Source organism: Pyrgilauda ruficollis, unplaced genomic scaffold, assembly GCF_017590135.1.
Source record: "Pyrgilauda ruficollis isolate IOZ18807 unplaced genomic scaffold, ASM1759013v1 scaffold23, whole genome shotgun sequence".
Classification (NCBI taxonomy): Eukaryota; Metazoa; Chordata; class Aves; order Passeriformes; family Passeridae; genus Pyrgilauda; species Pyrgilauda ruficollis.
The window spans coordinates 7,473,548-7,495,700 of NW_024522539.1; the positions used below are offsets into that span (position 1 = coordinate 7,473,548).

Sequence of the window (22,153 nt, forward strand, 5' to 3'; positions counted from 1 at the left end):
TTCTGTTTTCAGCTGCTGGCTCACAATCACTTTTGACTTCTTCAGCTGATTTCAAAGCCAAGGACACCCTTCTCTGGGTAGTTAACACCTTAGCCACTTCTCTGACTATACACTTCCCTTTTAATCCTTATCCTACTTGACTTCATTTTAGCCTATCAGTACCTAGATCCTCAAATCAGAAAACTGAACACTATTACTTCAGTATTATGCTTTTCATTCACAGTGAAATACATGTCCATTTAATTTTTAAATTCATCCTTTATTCTACTCCAAGAATAAACCTGGCCATCTTGTTTGGGAATTTTCTTCCTGAGAGACAGCTTGACTACAAGCTTTTTTAAATGCAAATGACATAAAACTTTGTGTTCCCTGTTTTCCTAGAGGTTGTTTGCCTCTTCTGAGCTGTGGCAGCTTTTGAGTGTACCAAACATAGTGATTCTGAACGCTCCAAAAACCCCACTTACTCCAGCATTTTTGTAACTGAGTTTTCTCTTTTCAGCACATGAGAACGGACGAGCATCACCCGCAACTTGAGCAAGATCACATTTGAACGTTCTGCTGCTCCCCCTTGACATCTGATGCCACAACTTAACATTTGTTGCACCATGTGTTGCTGGTCAGTAAGTCCTGGCAGGAGGTGTCTGTCTTGTTCACTGTTTGCATTTCCCTTGCATCGGCGCTGCTGTTCTGCCAGCTGCTGTGCTGGTCACTCCCAACTGCAGAACAATCAGTTGGCCTTTTCCTGAACACTGAGGATGTTGTGCCCTACTATTCTGCATTTGTATTTCCAATGATGAGATGAAACTTGACACAAAGAAAACAGTCCGAGAACAACCAGAGGGAATTAATTCAAGTTTTGAAAAAAATCATATTAAAAAGAGATGATCACGGAGAGGCTGGGAGGAATGCAATCATCACTCCCTGCAGCTCCTTATGATTACTGCCAAGACCATGAAAGTGCTCCAAATAATGTTGTGGTGAATGCTGTGATACCCACATGCAATGCAGGTCATCTTCTGCTCATGCAACCTGGCATTTGGAAAACCTATTGCATCAGCAAAGACAGCCAAGACTGAACAACCTCTACCAAAATAGCTGTAAAGCTATGTTAGCACTTTCATGCTGGTTGCACTAGCATTTTTTCTAGTGTTGATCCAAGCTCTGATATTCAAAACAAACAAACAAATAAGGTGTTTTCTTCCCTTTTAGTGCTTTTTCCAGGTTTACGGCTCTGCCTACTCAGCTCAACGTGGGTGATGGCAAGCTCCTAGCAATCAGAAGTCTCTGCTTGGATTTTATCTTCGCTGAAATCTTTATGTGTCCCCTCGTAATGCTTTCCTCAAAAAAAAAAGACCCCAAATTTCAAATCTCTTCACAGTACCCCTAAGAAATCAATGATCCTGATGGGTCCATTCCAGCTCAGTGTATCCTGTGATTGTATGAAATGGGAACATTTTACCCAGCCTCAGCTTCTCTGGCTGCACGACTGCACACTTCTCCTTCCCTGCTCCAAAACTCTCTGCAAGCTCCACTCACCTCCTGGCAGCTGCTCTAGCCTTGCCCCGCTCCTCTTCCCTATCCACAGATAAAATTCTGCTTTTATTTGGCTTGTTTCACGTCCCTGGAATCCTGTACTCCCTATCTGCTTCAAGCCATCGAGTCACTTACCATCCTTAAACCTCACCTTTAAAACCTCCCTGCATGGTATGGGCTGTGACAAGCGGGGAGAATGTATTTAAAAAAAAAAAAAAAAAAAAAACACCAAAACTATATCCGTATATATCGAGTGTGAGGTGGAAATGGTGTGCATGTAAAGAAGCTGCAGTGGATTGTCTGAGAGCCCCACATGGAGAAAAGAAAACACAAACAAGCAGGTGACATTAGAGATAACAAGAGACTCCAAGGGCAACGCAGAAGGCGAGGGGCCTGTGAGGGACTGACCCCACACAGCGCCCTGAGCCCCGCAGGAAACACCGCCAGGAGAGACCTTCCCCTTCACGGGCCCGAAGGGCAGAGGGGGCGGCAGCGGGCGCATCCAGGGGTATTTTACAGCAAAATGAATTTATTTGTGGGGCAGGAGTGCGGCCGCCGCCGCCCCAGCAGCCGCGGTCCGCTCGCCCTCCCGCCGCCGCGCTCGCCTCAGGTCACCCCTGCGGGCGGGGGGGAAGCGGGGCGGGCCGCTGTCCCTTTAAATAGCATTCCGTGGTTCACGTCGCCGCCGTCGCCGTGTAATAATTACTCGCGAGCCGTGGCGCCGCCTCCCGCTCCCCGCGGCCTGCCTGCCTGGGCTCCGCCAATCAGCGCCCGCCCGCGTCACTCTGAGGGCAACGAAACACGGAGAAAGGGGAAAAAAAAGTTTGGTGAGGAGCGAGCGGGGCCGGCGGGCGCGGCGGGCCCGGCGCAGGTGAGGGAGCGCGGCGGGGCCGGGGCGGCCGGGCCGGGGCTGCGGCAGCGGCCCCGCACCGCGACGGGGCGGGGGGATGGCGGCCGGCCCCCCCATTGGCCTCGGGGAGCGGCGGAGGGGCTTTGCGGAGGGTTCCCCCTTCGTGCCCCCGACCCCCGCAGGCAGCGGGCGAGGGGCTGCGGGGCGACGGCGGGCGCGGGGCCCGCTGGCTCTTTCTCTGCCTTTTTTGGTGGTTCCGTCCTCGTCTCCCCACCCCCGGCGGGCGGCTGCGTGCGCAGGAGCCATCCCGGGGCAGAGGTGTTTGTACTCGTGTCCTTGGGTGGAAGGGAGAGGCAGAGCCGGCCCTCCGCCAGCGCTGCGCCGGCCGGGCCCGGCCCCGCGCCCTCCGCACGGCCCGCGGGTTCCAGCGCGGGGCCGAAGCCCTGCCCGCCCCAGGGCTCCCCCAGCCCGGAGCGGGCCCCGCTGCCCCTCGGGTGAGCCCAGTGCGGCGGGGTTGGCTGCTGTGGGGACGGGGCTGCTCGGGAAGAACGTGCGCTTTGTGTTGTACCGCTCTTCTGGTTAAACCGAGGGTTAACGCTTGTAAAGTCTGTCGTACTTTGGCGTTTTGCGTTACGAAAAGTTATTGTTGTTGTTTTGGTGTTCGCCCAGGAAGCCTGTGAGATTTAGCCCAACTTGCCTCCTAGGTTTTGCCAAAAGCCTGGAGTGATAGATAAAGGGTGTGAACATCCCCTCGTGTTTCCACAGGATGTTAGGATTGGGTAACCTTAGAAAATAAAAAGGGCAGTTACCTGACTGCTAATAACAACAGCAGCAACAACGAAATGCAGAAACTTCCACCATATGTGCTGGTGTAATGTGGAGGCATTCAGCAAAACCGTGGTGGTTACTTCACCCCCTGCATGGATTGACTTCAAGTGCACCGTTGTGTTCTGAAGTCCATTCCCGTGTGTTTGTCCAGGCTTGTCCTTTAATAGGTGTCATTGCGTAAGAGTTAGAGGGAGCAAAGAGCGTGCCGAGTTTCTTTCACTCTTCTAAGGTTCTGTGCTCACATCTCAACTGTGCCAAACTTTACACTGAAAAGAGAAGGGCACAGCTTGGTAAGCTGCCCTGTGAGCTTCAGTGAAAAAAAAAAAAAAATTATTCTCTTCTTCCTCCTACTCACAAGTAAATATTTTTGTTGTCTTGTGTCGTCTTAAATAATTTTTTGCACAGAACGCTAATCCTTCTGAGCTGTGGATGATGGTAAGTCAACAATTCAGGAAGTAAATATGTCAGTTCATTCCTTTGTCTCGTTCTTGTCTGTCCTCTAGCTTTTACAGCTTTACTCTGTGACTTTTATCTGATTTGTTTTTGTTATGCTGAGGTACCTATTCGTTACTATCATCTAACTTCTAGAACAAAGGGACTGGCTCTTTTCTGATCTGTCTTGTATTTGTTCAGGCCAAAATAAATGTATAATGGGAGGATTTTTGTTTCTTATGGTACTGAATAGCAAAGTCTCTGACGTGTCAGTGGCATAATTCCTTGCGGATAGAGAAGCAGATAATCTTCACTAGTGGGAAAACTGTCTCTTTTATATGTTCATAGAATACCTCTTAAAATGTTTGTCTTAAAAACCTGTGAATCATGTTAAATTTATTTTAATCTGTTACTATTTAACTTCTTGACTAATCATGAATTTATGGCAAAAATTAACAGCATTGTATATGACATAGTATACTTACAGGAGTGTGATTGAAGAATGTAAGTTTACATTTCAACTTCTGGTTACTTCGTGGTCTCAGATGGCACATTCAAAACCTTACACAAATAGCTTGAAAGAGATAGTGGCAAGTTATCAGAGAGAGAGTAACATTAACACAAACTACTGAAAAGTTGCTATGGTTACAGATAAAGGTAATCCCTGTTTCTGTGAAAGTGTGTGGTTTTGTAACAGCTATATTAATCAGTCTGATTTCTGAGAAAATTGGAAGTATACAAACTTCTGGCTCCATTTTCTTGGCAGTTAATTGCTATGCACTTTTTTTTTTTTTAATACTGAATGGGCTGTGACTAATATTTGAGATACATCATTTGACCTACAAAGATTATTATAGATTACGTATAAATCGACTTGGACTATGCTGAATTCAATGGAAACTAGTATACTTATTTGTGCTCCACCCAAAAGATATCTAATATCAAGGAAGTGTCTTTTAAAATGTCTAGGTCCTTTTTCAAAGACTTTGGCTGAAGCAAGTGATGTAGCCCTCTGTCACCAGAGACCTTGGCTGTGCAGCTGTACAAGATACAATTCCGTGTTCTCATTAAAAAAAAAAAAAAGAGAGAGAGAGAAAAAACACCCAACCAAATCACACACCCCGCAAAAAACCCCAACAACCACCCCAAAGCAAACCCTTATGACAGCTGCTGAGAAATTGAGACCTGTTGGGAATGTCCAGCTTTATAGGCCACGAGGCCACAGGGCAGGGACAAATGATTCTGTTAAGGGCTTATTGCCTATATAGAAAGAGTTGGGATTTAATAATATCTCAAGTCAGCTAGGCTTTGAGAGGTTTGAGATAGCTGCTAAAACAATCCAGTGGGATGTGTCTGTCTGGTGCGTCTGTGCTGCTGTCCAGACAGCTCAGCAGACCTCTCTGTGTTTACCACATGCACCTCTTTGTTGTTTCCAGATCTGATTATTGCAGTGCAGTAGTACGTCTGGCATTGAAAGCAGCAAGAGGAATCTCAGAAGTTCAAGATTACTGAAATCTCATCAGTCTGGTATGTTGTTCTCTTCAAACTCCTGGAATAGCAAGTTGAATTCTTTGTATGTGAGGGCCTCCTTAGTTACAGCTAAGGATAAGTTTCCTGCTAGGTTTCTAGGGTCTTGGCTTTTCATCAGCAATTTCATTCTCGGGAAGTAATGTGCTACTAAGAACTATGAACTGCGTATTGTTGGGCTTCTGTAGGAGATTGTTTTTGGTAGTGGTGTTTGAAGCAGGACAATGAGCCCAAGCTCTGGGGACCTTCAGTCAACATACACTCTGAACTTGTTTTCATCTTGCTAATCCAGCTTGGAAATTCCAGGTACTTTTGCAGACTTTCAAAACTAAAGTCAGGCTGGAAAGGAGTTACTGCTAGCAGACTTTGCAGAGACTGATGTATTGAAGAATGCATAATATGAAAAGGAATGTTTGTTTCTTCACATAGAGATTTTTTTCCCACTGCCTTTATATAGACATGGCACCCATGAAATAATGGGGTTTATTAGGTTTGATAAAAAAATGTATAATATTGTCTCAGAGTCATTTCTCAAATGACAAAGTTCTGAAATTCTTATGCTAATGTACTTCTTAAATTGCTATATTTTCAGAAATACACAGCAAGTTTGGGAACTATTGTTTATAAATAGGGTTACAGCATCTGAGGCTGTGAAAGGCATGGGGAGGTAAATATTACTTTGAAAGCTGTCTCTAGTAATAAGAAAAGCTAAAAGTCTGAACTATAAGAATAATAAATAAAAAATTTGGCACATGCTGTAGTGTAGACATCATTGACAACCAGAGGGTAAAGTCCTTTACTCCAATACCAGTTCAGTGTGTGTATGTAGCAGATCAGTTTCTTTGCTACTTATTAACGTGTACAGAATCCAGGTGTAATGGATTCAGGACTGAAAACCAGCTGCAGAATGGTGAAGAAAGCTCTTGTGGTTCACACTGATCTGCTGGGACCTGGGTTGAGTAACCGTCTCTTCATCTAATCCCTGAACAGCCATCACATGTGGCTTTTGATCACTACTATTCTTGTCTCTGTTTGAACTGGTGACTTACAGATGGAAGGCTCTGTTCCTGATCTCTTGAGCTGTCAAGTCTCCCAAACTTGTTGTCTTGTATGTGTAAGATTACAGAACAAATGGCCTTTTAGCTGTTGCGTGATTCCCATAGTCAAATGAGAGTCAGGTGCTCTCTTACTGTCCAAGTGCAAGGTTGTGTGGCAGCAAACTGATATTTTTTTAACACTGCTGTGAAAGCTTCCCTGCTTAGTGTTCTTGCAGCTGCAGTCTGCTGTTTTCCTTTTTTTCTGCATCGCTACAGATATTGTAATAGTAGCAAAGGCTTAACTTGAGCCTGAACCTTAAAATTTGCCTGTACCATTTTCCCAGAATGTATTGCTGATGAAAAGTGTGTTTAGAGGGAAGATAGATGGCTTCTTGCGGAAACTGAGGCTGAAAACTAGGCTTTTTAATCTAGTTTCACTACATTTCCTTCAGCATGGGACAATGACTTGAATAGCAATTTTTTAATGCATGGATTCCCAACATTCAGATACAAATATGTTTACCTGTGATTTCTAGTCCAATGACCTAAGGGTCAACCATGAATCTGGTTTGGACGCCCCATTTGACAGATAATGTGGGGATCTTTACTTTTATGAGGATAGCAAATTACTCTTGGGGCTTTCTTATTAGGATAGTTGTGGTGTGTTTGTTTTGCTTTTAAATGAGATGGGTAAGAAAATCTGGGAGGCCAGTGCTGAGTTTGCTTTGCCATCCCCCTTCTGCTCTGGGTAAGCCATACTTTTGCTCATCACAGGCTGGCCAAACTCCTGCCAGCTCAGAGACTCAAGGCAGGTGGAAGGGGCTGATTAGCACCAGAGCTGGTTTCAGGAGCTGGCCAGACTGCAGGGCTTGTGGGGGGAAGAGGTGGGGAGGAAAAGGGATGGAACGTCACCCCTGTAGTGATAAGAGCTGCTAGTTGCCTGTGTGGCAGAAGCATGAGCTGAAGTGTGGGATGTTTGATGATAAAAAATATTTTTCATTGCCATTACAAGGTGGTGAAGCTGCTGTGGTAGCAAACAGAGCTGGAAGCTTTTGGAGTAGTATATTTGGTTTGGTTTTTTTTCTTCTTCTCCCTTTTCTTTTTAAAGTATCCCAACAACAATGTTTACCATAGGGTTGTCATGTCTTCAAGCACTTGGCAGTTTGGTTGATACAGTTTTGAATTTTGCTGTTTCTATGGGCCTAAAGTTAATGTACCCTGAATTGAAGCTTTCCAAGATTGGTTCCTGAGATACTTGAGGGACCCTTTATTGGTCTGTTTTGTTTGTGTGAACCTTGTTCTTGGTTTTGATTGCTTAGATAAGGGTTGGTCAAAAAAAGTGCCATGCAAGTATGAGTTATGTTCAGTGGACCCCAGATCAGCTTCCAGCAGTGCTGGCTCTCGTAGGGATCTGAATTCAGATGCAAGGATTGAGGTCTGGTTCTTTCAGTTTATATTTTAGGTATTGTGTGTAAGTTATGTGAATATTGTTAATTCTGTTCTTGTAGTGTTTCATACATATCAACTTATAACCAATTGCTGCTTTTCAGTTGTACTTGGATTTGTGGTGTGGTAGGTTGCTTTAAAATAGGTAACACAAAATGTGCAATTTTGTCATTTTAGCAGAAGTAAACATCCCTCCTGAAGGTGTTTTTTATGCTGTCTTTGGTGTATCACACCTCAAGGGAGCACTTAGCTGTAAATATTTTCCTAATGTTGTGTAGTATTTGCAGTAAAGCAGTGTGCTGGACTGCCTTGGACTTCATTAATCTGTATTAGGGAAGTTAAAACTTCCCTGTTTTGAGGTAATGGTAGTGGGTGAAGTAAGGGAAGGCAGGCAGTTCCAGCACTGGGAGAGGTGACAAGAACCAGAAACAAGTTTTTCCTCTCTGCCTTCGCACACGACAAAAACAACCCCAATGTGCTTGTGCTGACAAGTGCTTTATCTTCCTCTAGCTTAATATTTTTAGTTATTTTACACTAAACACGTGAAAATATTTTATGTAAGGCAGCCTTGCTACCCAGATAAGTCTTGTGTAACTATGATGATACTTGTGGGTGCTGGAGGGAGCACTGACTGTTCTGGCTCTTCCCTTTGTGCTTGTTAGGATGGGGCAAGGTTCGTCTTGAGCCAGGTGTCCTAGCTGCACTTGTGAAATATTTGTTAAGCCTTGTTTTGTTTTTACTCATCTTTTCACTGGAGAGTTCGGTAGGGAACCACATCTGTGTTTGCACGATGGAAAAAGAACCGCTTTTAATCTAAAGGACAGGTTTTTGTGTGGTGCTGAGAGGAGGCTGTGCCGTGGGAAACGCTGCTGTCATAACGTGACCAGGATCTTGCAAATTTGTGCAGTCAAGTGAAGCCTGAATAAGCACAAAAAGTTTCTGGCAGAAGCCGTGGTACCTTGTGGGATGGAGACAGTCACTTCCTGCGGAGCTCCTGCTGACTCATGCTTTAAATGGGTGGAAGTCTTTGGAACCGGCGAGCCGATGTATTTTTAGCCGGGGTTACTAATTTATATAGTGTGCTCGGCCTCCCGGGGTAACTCCAGTCACCCTTAAAGCGCGGATGGGCTCCAAACCCACAGCTAATTTTATCCCATAAGTGGAGCAGGCGGCAGTTGTGTAATTGCCGCGGGAGAAGCGTTCCCAGCCCTCTCGGGTGTTATCCCCTCTTCCACCCCTGGCCCCCCGTCCGGGAGAGGTGGGTTCCCCGCGGGGACCGGGCTCCGTCCCGGGCATCGGTCTCGGGGTGCGCCCGCCCGCGGCTCGGGTTTGTCACGGAGGCAGCGGGGCACGGCCCCTTTAAGAGCGCGCGCCCGGGGTGCCCGAGCCCGCCCAGCCTAACCTGCTAGCAAGGAAAAGTTCTTTACGTGACGGGCAGGCTCTTCCGCCAATCAGCGGGCGCGGCCCGGCTGGCGGGGCGGGCCTCCGCCGCCTCGACCAATAGGAGCGGGAGGGCGGGCCCCGTGCCCACGGTAGGTTGCGCCGAAGTGCAGCTCCAAGTGAAGTTAATCTGGGGTGAAGCGAACAGAAAATTGTGGAGATCGTGTTGGTAGGAATTTTGCCGTTCTAATCGCGTCGTGTGGCGTCGTTCCGCCCTCCGGGGCAGTGGAGTTCATGTGCGTGGGGCTTTCCTTCGTCGTTCCGCTCTCTAATGATGGCAGGATATTAACATTTATGCAGGGAAGCAGAACAAAAGGGCTCTTTAGACAGGAAATAAGGTGCTGAGAGACTCAAACTTGACCGAGTTTCTTTTGTCATCTCTCGGCTTGCACCGGGTGTTCTGGCGTGGAAGAATCGAGCGGTTCCACATTATCTTATGGAGAAATGTTAATTCTAAAATAGCGAGGATAATGCTGCTGTTTTGGAGTTACACAATGTTACAGGAAGAGAGCTCGATTTTAACTCTAACTTCCCTGATTCTGATGAGATTGGAGGTAACTAATTATGACAGCTGCTGTGGGATTATTCAGTGATAGCATTTGCTCCAAGTCATTTGTCTTAAATTGTCCTTTGTTGTATCACTGAACGCTGCTGTGCTGTTGTCTGTGTGTTTGTTCTTGATGAGAAGAATGTCTCGCAGGTCTTTAGCATTTAGAACAAAGATATGTAAAAACTATGTAAAACATGGCAATTTCTTCCTCAATTTTAATCAGTTTTGTAGGGTGTCTGGGTCTGTAGGAGCTCTGACTACAAACACAGGCAAGAAAAATGAAGTGTTACTGCTCTCTGGTGCAGCTATTACCCTTCCAGCTAAGGGGGGAAAAAAAGAGGGGGGGATTTTCTTTTCCTTTTGAATTGGTCTGATCTCTTTGGAAGGCTCTATTGCCTAATGGTAGCAGGTGTTTTATTTGAGGGAAGATTATTTTCAATTTCTGCACCAGTTATATCATATATGGTATTTTTAGTGGCACTTTGTGCATCTGAAAGGGCTTCAGGAACAGGAAAAGTATGAATTGCCATGGGTGGCATGGGATAGGAGGAGAGCAGGAAGTGATGAGGCAGGAAACAGGGGGGTTCTAAAGAGAATAAAGACTTTCTTTTAATTGTCACCCTCTCTGTATTAGATGAGGCCACATACAGTACAAAGCTTTCAGATTGGGAAATCTATTTTCTTACTTCCCTGAATACTTCCTGTTTTTATAAAATCACTTGGGTTGATACTCAGCTGCTCCTGGGAATTGGAAAGAAATACTCATGTCCCCAATACTTGTTGAGTCTAAGAAGTTTGATGGGTTTTGTGTGATTAGTCATGGTGATAGAAGAATGGATGTGAAAAATTGAGAAACAGTCTTTCAAATGACCGTGGAAAGCAATTGCTTAGACCTTTACTGAATGTAAACAAGTGTTATTTTCAAAGTATACCTTGTTCTTTCAGTTTTACATTGAGCTATTCTGTTTTCTCCCACAATGCTGGGTATAGATTGCTTTTATGTATATATATAGCAGTGTTTTGACATACTGGTGTATGGGCCAGTGGCTTATAGGTCTGAATTACTAATTTACTCCTGCTGTCTTTATCTGTTTATACCATTTTTAAATGTCCTGCATTGTATTTAAACCCTGAAAATACTATTTTAGAATGGGCAATGACTTTATATGGTCTTCTAGCAGAGAGCTAGGATAGGTTTCTTGTACTGGGCTTGAGACCAGGATGCATAAGTGTTTAATACCTGGATATTAATTTCTTTACTTCCATGTGATGCTAGGCCTAAGACTAAGTGGCTCGTTAAAGTTTCCTCTAAACTGATGAGTATGTGTATTAGAATTGCTGAAACTGAAGCAGGGCAACTAAAATATTTGTGTGCTATTAAATATTACATTTAGCCAAAAACTAACTTTCATTTAGAACTGAACTGCTTTCATTTAGAACCAGATAAAAGCTGAATACATGAGGCAACTTGGTTCCTGTTGCTTGATCACTGAGCAGCCATGTTTCTGAGTCCCCTCTGGCCCCCAGCTTAGGGAAGATGTATTATCTGGGACCAGTTTGGCTGATTTATTCAGCAGAGGAGTGAAATGCTCAACTCTCTCGCCACATGTATACAGTTCTAATGCAGGCTGTTTGTAGAAAGCAAATCTGCCCTAAAGGATAAACATACCACTTTGCTGGCACAGCTGTACAACTTCTGTATTCAGGCTACAGCAAATGTTTCTTGCCTGCATTCAAAGCCGTTGCTGGCAGGACCTGTGTTGTCCCCGCACGACGATTGGTTGTTCCAGCATTTCTTGTTCATAAAACCTTCTCCCGCACATGCTCCATCTGCACATCTTAAACACTGTGAATGTGTTGTGTGCTGTGGGATTTATGTGTCTGCTTCTTGTGCCAGGATGGAATATACATCTCTGATGTGAATAAGAGATTCTCAAAATCCACTGTAACCCTGTGTATAAAGCACAGGATGAAATTTTATCTCCCCTCTTTGTGACAAAGGACATCTGTGCCCTACAGTCCACCAGCTGCTGGTGGCACTGCCCACAGTGAGGTGGGTGGCCCAGCATGAGCTGGGATGGTGACCCTGCACTCTGGTTCTGTTCACTGCTACTTGGAGCAGGCTGTGTGCCTGCCATGGACTGATCTCTAAAATATCCCCAAGCCTTATGGAGGGCTGCTGTCCACCCTGAAACCAGGAATGTGGGCTTTGGGTCCCCCCTGCCTGCTGGGCCCTCTCTGCCGCACGTGGGGCCTGCTGCACGCTCCCAGCAGAGTGGGCTCTGTGGGCGATGCGGGCACAGTCAGCTAGGCTGGCTCAAATTGTTCTGAACTGGTGGCTGGAGCCAGCCCAACTGGCTCTTTTCCCCTTGTCTTCCTCCCTGTTTCCCAAGTGGTTTAGGGATCATTTCTGCCAATTGCCCTGTGCCCAAGGCAGAAGGGAGGGGGGAGAAGAATAATGTCATCCTAGAGCATGTCAGTGATGCCCAAACAGGGACACCTGTCCTTGCTTTAGCTGGGAGGTTTGGCCTCTGACTGGTTTTCTTGCAGTTTCTAGGAAAGGGGGGAGCTGAGGAGGCGTGATCAGCACGGGGCTGCTGTTGCAGGGCAGATTGGTGCCCAGGAGCAGCCCTCTCCTGCAGATACAAGGGCTCCTCAGGAGATAGTTGTGTATCCTCCTGTGGTGTGGAGCTCGCTCTGGGTGGGGCAGATCATCTGCCCAGTGATGTTTACACTGTCATAAGGTTTTGTGAAAATAAGCAGATAATTGCACATGACCTACAAAGGAATAAAAATAGTTGGGATCTGTTCTTGGTTTTAAATCTATTTAACAGAGGCATGAAACATGTTTGGGATTTTTAAAGCTGCTTGTTTTTAATTTTTTTTTTTTTACCTTTAGAAGTATCAGGAACATTAAGTCTTTCTTCCCTGTTCTTGTTGGATCTCTCAGATGTGTCATAAGCTTCTCAGCCCTTAATTGAAGGGGTGGGGTGATATATTTTTAACAGATCCCTTCTTCCAAGTGTGTTTATAGGGCTTTTGAGCTAAACAGAGATTAGCTAAAACAAAGCTTTGACAGTGCAAAAACTGTTTCTCCTCAGTCATGTTGGGGTTTTTTACTCATTCTCCAGTTGTTGAAATAAACTGAGGTTTTTTTCATTTGAGAAGTAACTTTTTTGGCTATTAAATTATACATTAAGAGATAAGTTGATCTAAATGGAGCAGAAGATGGATCAGGTTGGGATTTAACTCAATTTAAGACAGTATTTTGAGTATTAGACAAATGAACACATTGATTTGAGTATTTCCTAAAAATAGCTCCTTTCTAAGCAGCAGTTTTATTAAACCCACAGTTCTTCCGTTAACTTAATGCCACAGCAGTCTTGCAGGAGCTCAGACTGTCTCTGTGCTGAAGACCACCCCTGCTCGGCTGTTCTGCCCTGCCAGGGTGTATTTCTGTCACAGGACTCTAACCTTCAGGATATGGTGTTTGTCAGTCTGAAACGTAATAATCCTGTATCTGGAGAACTAAACTGTCAACAGTGTGGCTTGGCAGGCCCTGGCAGCCACCCCAGCAGTTTAGCTAGCCCAGGGTTTAAGACAGCACTGCACCAGTGTGTCCTGTAATTCATGATGCTAATGCATCTTTATCAATGCGAAGAAAAAGGGAGACAAATATAAACTTAATAATCAAGTTGGAATGGGAGCTTGAGAGGTATTTCTGAGATGGAAGTGAGGTGTTTTGGGCTCATTGAAACATTTTGCATTGCATGGGCTTTTTAAGCAAGGCCTGAAGTTTTCACCATTGGTTTGAACAGTGCGGAAGTCTGGATGATTTTCATGTGTGTGCTGTGGAATATAGTTGTGCTGATGAAGGCAGAATATGAGAAAGGCAGGTATTTCCCACTTAAGGTTTAAAATATGTTTGCAGCAAGAGAACCACTGATTCTTCAGGCAAAAATGTAGCATTCTGTACCTAAATTGGACACATTAATGCCTTTTACACAGAATGCTATCTCTAATTTAGATTGCCAGAAGACATTCAGTGAGTCGTTGATCATGCTGGTTTCGAGGATGGGGTGGCAGGGAAGACAAGATTGCAAAGAAGGATACAATTATTTCTCTACCCCCTGTATGAATTTTGTATGAATTCAGCATGTTTTTGTAAAATCAGATACAATCAAGTCCTTAATGCAGTGCAATGTTGTGATGTACCATAAAGGTTTCTGTGCAACAGGATGACCTTGTATTGGGATCTGCATCATTGTCGAGGTAGGGGCAAAAGAAATGGCTGTGAGTGTTAAACTGAAAAGTTTAGAGATTGCTCTCCTTGCCCAGCTCCTTCCAAATCAGGTAAGATGCTTATCAGGTAGCTTTAGTTGTTGATACCAGAGAGTTTTCTAAGTGAATTTCATCAGACTTCTCATGTTGGGATTATGCTATCCAAATATCATGCTAGTATGACATGCTGTTGGATATTGTTGTCAAGTCCTTAAGTGATTTTGTAGGTATTAATTAGAATTAGTTATCAAACAAATGTTGTTCTCCAGGTGAAAGGTGACAAGAAAAGTATTTATTTTAGTGTTTTGTGATATCAAAATATTTGATTACTAATGTGCAAGAAAATTTTGGCAGCATGGAAGAACTTTGCTGAAATGCTTTTTAGGGAAAAGACTTCAGAATGGCTCAGTAGAATTGTTTTGAGTGTCAACATATTTTCATGGGGTTTGTTTAAAGTATCCTTGGAGAGAAGGAAGGCAGCATTAGTAACAATAGGTTAAGGTAAGTGTATTACTATTGGTTACATAACAAACAAATTATCAGTTGTGTGTGACAAACCAAGCAGGGGCTAAGACTAGTGCTGAGATAAAGGAGTGTTTGATTTGTAGAATGGTCTGGCAGCTGGGCATGTCTTTATTGCCTTCTTAATAAGTCCAGTCAAACTTGGTGCCTTGAGTGCATTTAAAAGTGATTTTAAACTTCTGTGCAAAGCAGTGTAGTAATTTGCTTTAATTTTTTTCTTCCACTATAAAAACAAAAAAATCTCATTTCACACTCTGGTCACTTGGTTGATTTTGTTGCCTTCCTGCATTTGCTTTTCTCTTACTTGGTGTCTGTGAAACTTTTGGCTCTTGCCTCTTGTCTCTGCAGGAATTAGCTTGTTATTCTGCAGAGTCATAATGTGACTGTGACCCATGGTCTTAAGTTTATACCCAGTCATTATTCATAAATAAATTCCTCATTAGTTGCTACCTACTTATCCTTCTGTCTTCAACCTCAGATCCCACACTACACAATCAGAATGCTTGGAACATCAGTCTTCTCTGAATAATACCTATATCCTTGCTGCAGCTCTGACATCTTAATTTCTCAGACTCTCAAGGCCTGAAATGAGGAGTTTTTTGAAACTTTTTTATATGGCCTGAAAGCTCAGCCTGGTGAACTTAAACAGGGTGGCATATGCAGTGTAAAATGTGCAGTGCAATGTTGCTGGGTTTCCTTGAGCAGCATCAAGTTTTACAATGGGACAGTTGATTTTTGAAATGTAGGCTTGCAGGTTAAAAATAATTTTTTTTTTTTTTTTAATGTAAGGAAGGCAAATATTCCTCAACAGTTATGTGGGGGCTTTTGCTCTCACAAAAGTTGTGTGAGACAGAAGGGATTTCTGGGAGGCAGTGTAAGGGCACTGGGCTTTTCTGAAGCTGCTGTGCCTGTGAGTGCATCCTTAGGCCAAGCTAAAGGGCCTTGTTCTTGCTGATAACACTCCTGTTTCTGACCCAGTGCCATAATAAAAAGGAAAATACTTTGTTCTTTTTTCCATTGTCCTGATAATAACCCTGTTGGCCATAGTTTGTGAATGGAAAGGAATGAGCATCAAGGTAGAAAGCCATGTGTTGTTGACAGTTGAAGCTCAATATCCTGTGAGCAGATTTTTTTTTCTCTCCCCATTTTTATCTATTCTGAAGTGTGACACGGGCTTTAATATGCCAAGCAAAATAGTTGGTGATCTGCCCTGCATTTTTCTCTGTTTGTGTACTTTTCCTTTATATTGTGAACTTTTCTTTCTCTATAAAGTGCTTTACTTTGCTATATGTCAGTCTGTTCTCTGGCAGAGTACAATCACTATGGCAAGAGGATAAAAAGAGAAATCAGATCTACTTAAGGAGTTATTGTTCAAAATGCTTCTAAAAATGTATATTTCTGTTTATGTGCCTTGAGGAAAAAGGGGAAATCCCAGAGCACTACTTAACAGCTTGGCCTTTTTGATTACAAGTCCCTCCTTTAAAGCCATTTATGGCTTTATTTTTCCATGTAGAATTGTAGAAGAAAACTCTGTGCAAAGGTAGCACAGTAATAAGTGGGGAGACAGTGGCATCCAGCCATTCTATTTTTAGGTGATTGTGTTCTTAACTTGCTGATCTAAGTGTTCTGGACAGTGAGTGGGGGAGACATTGTACTAGAAATGTGTGCTCACGGTGGAATCTTGTCTGGAAACAGAATGAATAGCAGACTTGGTTATCAGGAGGGCAGTTCAGAGTTGTAACTGGAGTATTTTGTAGGTAAAAAGGATGCCCTAGTGATTAAAGCACAGTGTTTGCAATGCAGACTCTTACTCGAGAGCTGTCAGCTCTGGCTTTCTCCTCAGTTGAGAAACTGAAATATGTGCAGTCTGTTCTATATGGGCTTAGGGAAGAAGTGTAAAAAACTATTTTCTGTTCCATGATGGCAGCGGGGGAAGAAATGCCAGTTGTCCTCAATCAAGTTGATTCCAGTATTTTTTTAAGCTTTTCTTAAGCAGTGACCTCTCCATCTGAGCAAGTGGTGTACTTCTGGAAACCTTCAGAAAGGAGAGTGTCTCATTGCGAATTTCTGATAATTCTCTAGCCCCTTATCTGTGAACTCGACACTTAGATAGTTAAAGCTGACACAAGGCAACTTTCACTAGTTCAGGCTCTGACCTCCTGGTGATGTGGGCCTTTTTCCTAGGCTTAAGCTGTAAGTGAGGCTATGCCTCAAATTTTAGTTCTGCTACTGACTTGGTAGGTTCACCTTCCTCCTGCAGTGTACTGTTAACTTCGACTCCTCTGGCAGAAAGCTGCACCACAAACCAGATCCAAGAGCCAATCCAAGCTTTTGAAAAACGAAGTCTTCAGGGTAGATCAGTTCCTGTCCCAGCAATATTGTGACAGAGGTATCTAAAGCCCCAAATTACCTTTTTCATGAAGCCATTGCATTAGTTGCATATGAATAGATCCTGAATGCATGTGTATAGGCTGCAGTTGGATATTTACATGTTCCATTGTTTCAGGGAGTGTAAAGTGACAGCTGAGAGGAAACTAAAGGAAGATGTAAAACTTCAGAGTGTGACCAGTTGGTCTGTTCCTATCTTCAGTGAAACTTGACAGTGTATTAAAGTGAGGGATAAATACCAGTTGTTCAACATGGCAGCTGCTGATCACCTGTGAAGTATTTTCCTATGCTTTGTGCAGTGTGGTAAGTTTTACTATGTAGACATCTACGTAGTACATGTAATTTGTTTGGGATCGTGTAAGCTGGCTTCCCCAGTGATTGAAATAATAATTCAGGGATAAAAAAAGCAGCAAACACCCCCCCCCCCCCCATAGCATTGAGGTTAAAACAAAGTAATACCTTTGAGTCCTTGACTAAATTTAAGTGTATTGCAGGAGATGAGGAATGCAGCTTTGCCACAGGGAATGCTGTACTTATACCTCTTCTGCTGAAAACTTGTCCTTACATACCCTCTTTCTTTGGTCAGGCTTTAGCTTTAGGTTGAGTTCCCCATGAAACCACAGTAAGGGTATTGTATAATTTTACACACTTAAATTAGATATAGTGCATAATTCTAAATAGAACTACACATCATGCATGATAATTACAGTGTTCTTGGAAGTTAAACTGAATTCGAGATGCCCTAGCTAGAAATGATGGCAGTTTTATTTATTAACGCATAGGAACCCCGGTATTGGCGCAGGAGGTCCCTCAGGATTAGACCCATGTAGAACTGTGGCATTATAAGCTAATTAAAATTCTACATAGTGCTGTTTATGAAAACAAATTATAATGTGTTTTGTGCTTACTGTCAGTTCTCAGCAACAGGTGCTTTGTTAACAAGAAGCTGTCTATTTCGGGAACTTGTGTTAAAGCGGCTTTTATCTCTTCTGGGTTTGATATGCTTAAAATAAGTGAAACTTATGCTGTATTGAGAGAAGATTACTTATTCACTGAAGCTCAAAAGAAGCGATTACTGAATCTATATCTATTCTTTCAGTAATTATGAGGGTAATCTTGTAAGTGTTTGAATCCTTCTTACAGATTATTTCTCATCAGTGCGTTAAGTCAAACCTGTTTTAAAATACAGCAACAAAGACAGTTTATGGAGTTGCTCTCCTGCATCCCTGTTGGCCTGGTATTCTAAAAGAATTTATAGAATTCTAGAATCTCCTGGTTCTAATTCTCTACAGCCTCTGATTTCGGAAATGGCCAGCTTCAATATCTGATACCAGAGAAAGCAGAATCCAGCCCCGTCTGGTCTGTTTCATAGTAGCTTTCTTACCTTTTGTAGAGCATTTTAAAAGAAGGCATTTCGTTATCTGACAGATTTCAAGTAAACCTTAAATTTATGGGACTGTGAAGGGCAACTCAAGTATTCCTGCAGCACCTGAATGCCAGAATACAGGTGTGAGATGGCACAAACTCCAGAGGAAAGAAGAGGGGGCTCCTCAAGCAATATCTGTGACTTGTACGGCTTGGCACCAGTTCAGCCACACATGATGGAAACTGTGTGAACTGACATAGCCAACTGCTGATGAGCAATTACTGACATGGTTTGATTTTTCTAATGGGTGTAACTTCTGAATTTTTTTTTCCTCTTGAGCAGAGATGCCAGAGCAAGCACTCTAAAAGGGTACTCTTTTAAAAGTAGCTGCACATTCTGTCACAAGTGTAACTTCATGTAAGGTTTCTGCGTCAGTCTTGTCTTAGAGACAGCCATCTTCCAAAAACGGGCCTGCTCAGCCTGTCTGCCTTAGATCTTGGGGGAGCTGGGGAGGCTAAACCGAGTAAGTACAACTTCATATCTGAGGGGCAAGCCACTCTTCACTGGCTTGTGCATGGACAGAGAGTGCTTTGGGTAGGACAGCATGACCAGAGGGGTGGCTGGCCAGTGTCCTCTCTGTGTTCCTCAGGTATGCTTTTGAACTTCTGTCACCATGCCTCCCCTAGGGATGCCAGATCAAAACCAGCTTCCTGAAACACATTATATACTCTTCTTGTGTTCACTTTTATGTGTAACTCAGAAATTGTCTTTACTGTGTACTGAACAACTATAGTTACTGTGTTGCTCTCAGTGCTTTTAATGTTTAACTAGTTATCTTTATTGAAGGTCCCTGTCATGGCTCGCTGTAAACAAGCATGTCTAGCTCCAAGGGTTATTTGCTGTTTTTTTCTTGAACCCAAGAAGTGAGTTTTGTTGTGTGTGTAGGTTTTGTTTTGTTGTTTTCACTTGCATTGAGGTTGACCTCTCCAAAAAGGCAGCTTTGTCAGCTTAAATTTTCTGATAGTCATCACTGGAGAGTCAGAAACTTAGAACATGCTGGTGGTGCCTCTTTCGGAAAGCATTTCTGTGTTGCTCTTGACTGGAGTTTGCTGGATGAACGGGGGTTGCCTACAAATATATTGTGCTCCTGGGGAGTAAGAGGCTTTAAAATTTTCTAAGTCAGAGGAAAAAATGATGTTTCTTAGCATCCAAACTTCCTGAGATTCAGTCATATGTAAGGGTGTAGTTCTAGTGGTGCTGCGGTGCTAGTCTAGAACAGCTAGGCAGTCCCAGTGTGCAGGCTTAAATGTACAAACAGTGATAATCCTTGGCATCCTGACTTTTATTTTTGCTGCTTTAGACTCAATTTGAAATGCATGATAAATAGGAGTGTTGGAGGCTTTATACAGAGTGCTGCTCTTAATATTTTATGTGTCTTAGCAGTTAGCAGATGCTCCATAAAGTAGTGGTCATTCCTGCAAAGAGCCCAGCATCACACCAGTGGCTCTGTGTGGCAGCTTTCTGCAATTCCAATACGAATCCTTTTGTCTGTACTCTGCCTCTTTGAAATCCAAAACAGATAAAATATGATTCTTCCTAAATAGGTAATAAAATGTACCTCTTGCATTGCTTGATAATTGTTGGGGTTTTTTAAGAATTAATCTTCAGTAGAGTAATGACATCCATGGAATTGGCCCTTTATTTGGTGTGTTGACTATACTAGAAAGTTTGGAAATTAAGTATGAAAATTTTGCTTATACTTGTTTTTGTTTGTAGACTTTGAGTGGTTACTGCAAGCAGTTAGATGCTTTTGCATGAGGTGAATGAGAGTTTGAGGTACCACTTTTACAGAAGTTAATCTTTGGGTCTGATAATCCATGCTTTGCAAAGGTTAAGTGTGGTCACAAGTAGTAATTACAGTTTCAAAGTAACATCTATTAATAGTACATGTAGACAAGCATGGAAAGCTGAGTCCTTATTGTCAGTGATCTCCTTGATAGCAGTATAGAATCTGTGCATCTTTGTTCTTGCTTAGCAAGAGCAGAGAGGTTGTCGTGAAATGTTCTCTTGTTCCTCGTGTAACCTTGAGTACAAGAGCAGTCAGCTGTACTTAGCAGCATACATGCTTTAACACTGGAGGCTTTGTCTGTACCAGGTGTTCCTGGGTTATGGTATTCTGGCTCAGATTAGTTGTAAAAGTTGCTAATGTTCTGTCCCTTCCTAAGACCTGAACTGTCTCTTTTCTCTCCATCTGTCACTTTCTCTCACGAGTGTGTTTTTTTTCCACTAGTGTGATTCTTTCATAGTCTGACATCTTAAATCTGAGATATAGCTTTCTTAAGAGTTACAATTTAATTTATATTTTAGTTCTTGTATGGAAGAACTTTTATTAGCTTGCTAACTAATAAAAATTGGAAGTGAAGAAAAGACTTCTCTAACTCTTTACACCTTTTTGTAAAGTTTCTGCTAGGAGTGTCTAGTTAAGTACTTGACTGTAGCCTAAATTAAGTCTGTGCATGAAACAAAAATAAAAAGCTGTTCAACAGGAATAGACAGGAACATAGAAGATATTAAATGACTTGTCAAGTGAGTTAAAAGAACATCTTATGTAAGTCTTTGGTCACTAGCGTGAGTATTTTGTTTTTGTTATGAAGTCATATAAATTCTACTTCACATTGCAATTTAAAACTTTGAGCAGGAAGAAAACTGGGGGCTCAGTGGAATGAGTAGAAAGCTTTAAAATGTATGGATTCTCTTGGTGCTGAGGAAGTTGGAATTCCTGTGTTTTGAAAAATGCAGCAGCTGTGTGTTCTGCTGCTACAGGAACAAAGAGGTCGCTGCCCTTACAGATCTGCTTGCATAGCTGGTCCTTAACCATATTCACTTTTTTAACTCAAAGCATTCTGATGAAACTGGGTCAGAGTGTAACTACACATGTAGCTGTGCTGGCAAATGTGAACCAGCTGCAGTGCTTTAGCAGGGGTGAGCTGTAAGATGAAATGACATGTCTGACTGCAACCAGCAAGCTGGGCTGAGCTGTAATGACTGAGGCCCCTATTCAAATCTGCCAGTTCTTCTTGGCTCCATAGCAAGTTGCTGGGACATGATAATGCCTTAAAGCAGCTACAAATGACTGCTCAGTGAATGTAAATTGGAGCCTTTTGGGAGACAGCAATGGACTAAAAAAAACCCAGGACTGTTCTGTAGCTTGCTATTAATTTGTGATTCTAGTGCTTTATACCCTGAGTAGTGTCCTGCTGGAAGCAGGACACCTGAGCAGCAAATTCCAATATGAACAGGTATCCTCAATCACAGCCAGTGCTTTGGGAGCTTCTGCAGCAAGATTCAATAGAACTTTGTTCTTGGGCTTTTATTTGCCCTTTGTTTTGATAAGCCTGTAGAGAAATGCATTTCCTATTTATTGCTTTTTGTACCAGCCTGCCTTTTCATATGGTGGTACAGGTGGTATTGGGTATCTGTGCCAGTACATGCTAAAAAGTGAAGTGTATTTTTGTGTGCCCAACTTTGTGTCTTATTTGTGCTTGGAATGAGGCTTTGTATGTCTAAGCAGCACATGTAACCACTTGCAGCTTCTTCTTTGTTTCATTAGCACAAAGAGAAAATGACCATTAGTCTTGATGCTACTTCAGTCACTGCTGAACGGCTTCATTATAAAGGTGATTATGACAGAGGAGGGAATATTTTAATCACTTGTTAAAATTGGATTTATCATTTGAGGTGAGTGTCAGGTAAAACTGTCAGTGTGCTGATTTTGACAGTGAAGAGTAGTTCACACTGTGTTCTGCTTTCTCTTTGAGCAGCAGTTTCAAAGCTGGCATCAGAATGGTTCAAACGTGTCTGTTATGCTGTTGAGGCACAATGCTGTTTGGGTGGTCTCAGCATTAGCTTTTGGGCGGGATCCTTCCCATACCAGTCACAGATTATAGGAGTGT

At 43.0% G+C, this 22,153-nt stretch overlaps 2 protein-coding genes across 7 annotated transcripts in view; both read left to right on the top strand.

The window, feature by feature from the left end:
• The first annotated feature begins 1,846 nt into the window (after positions 1 to 1,846).
• Positions 1,847 to 2,881, top strand: LOC121354362 (translation initiation factor IF-2-like). The gene has a single exon (XM_041468918.1). It carries the CDS (start codon positions 1,847 to 1,849, stop codon positions 2,879 to 2,881), a length of 1,035 nt encoding a protein of 344 aa, XP_041324852.1.
• Positions 2,261 to 22,153, top strand: part of ZFAND6 (zinc finger AN1-type containing 6) — a 36,447-nt gene continuing 16,554 nt past the window's right edge. Inside the window, exons 1-3 of one of the 6 annotated variants that reach the window (XM_041468810.1) lie at positions 2,379 to 2,404; positions 3,617 to 3,646; positions 5,080 to 5,170. Coding sequence is in view for 1 of the 6 variants with exons in the window: in XM_041468808.1 (XP_041324742.1) it covers positions 9,328 to 9,329 (2 nt within the window). In the remaining 5 variants the exon portion in view is untranslated. Of the gene's footprint in view, positions 2,405 to 2,717; positions 2,878 to 3,616; positions 3,647 to 5,079; positions 5,171 to 9,195; positions 9,330 to 22,153 lie in introns of those variants that run through there. The other 5 variants (XM_041468809.1, XM_041468811.1, XM_041468813.1 and 2 more) reach the window with 5 other exon arrangements.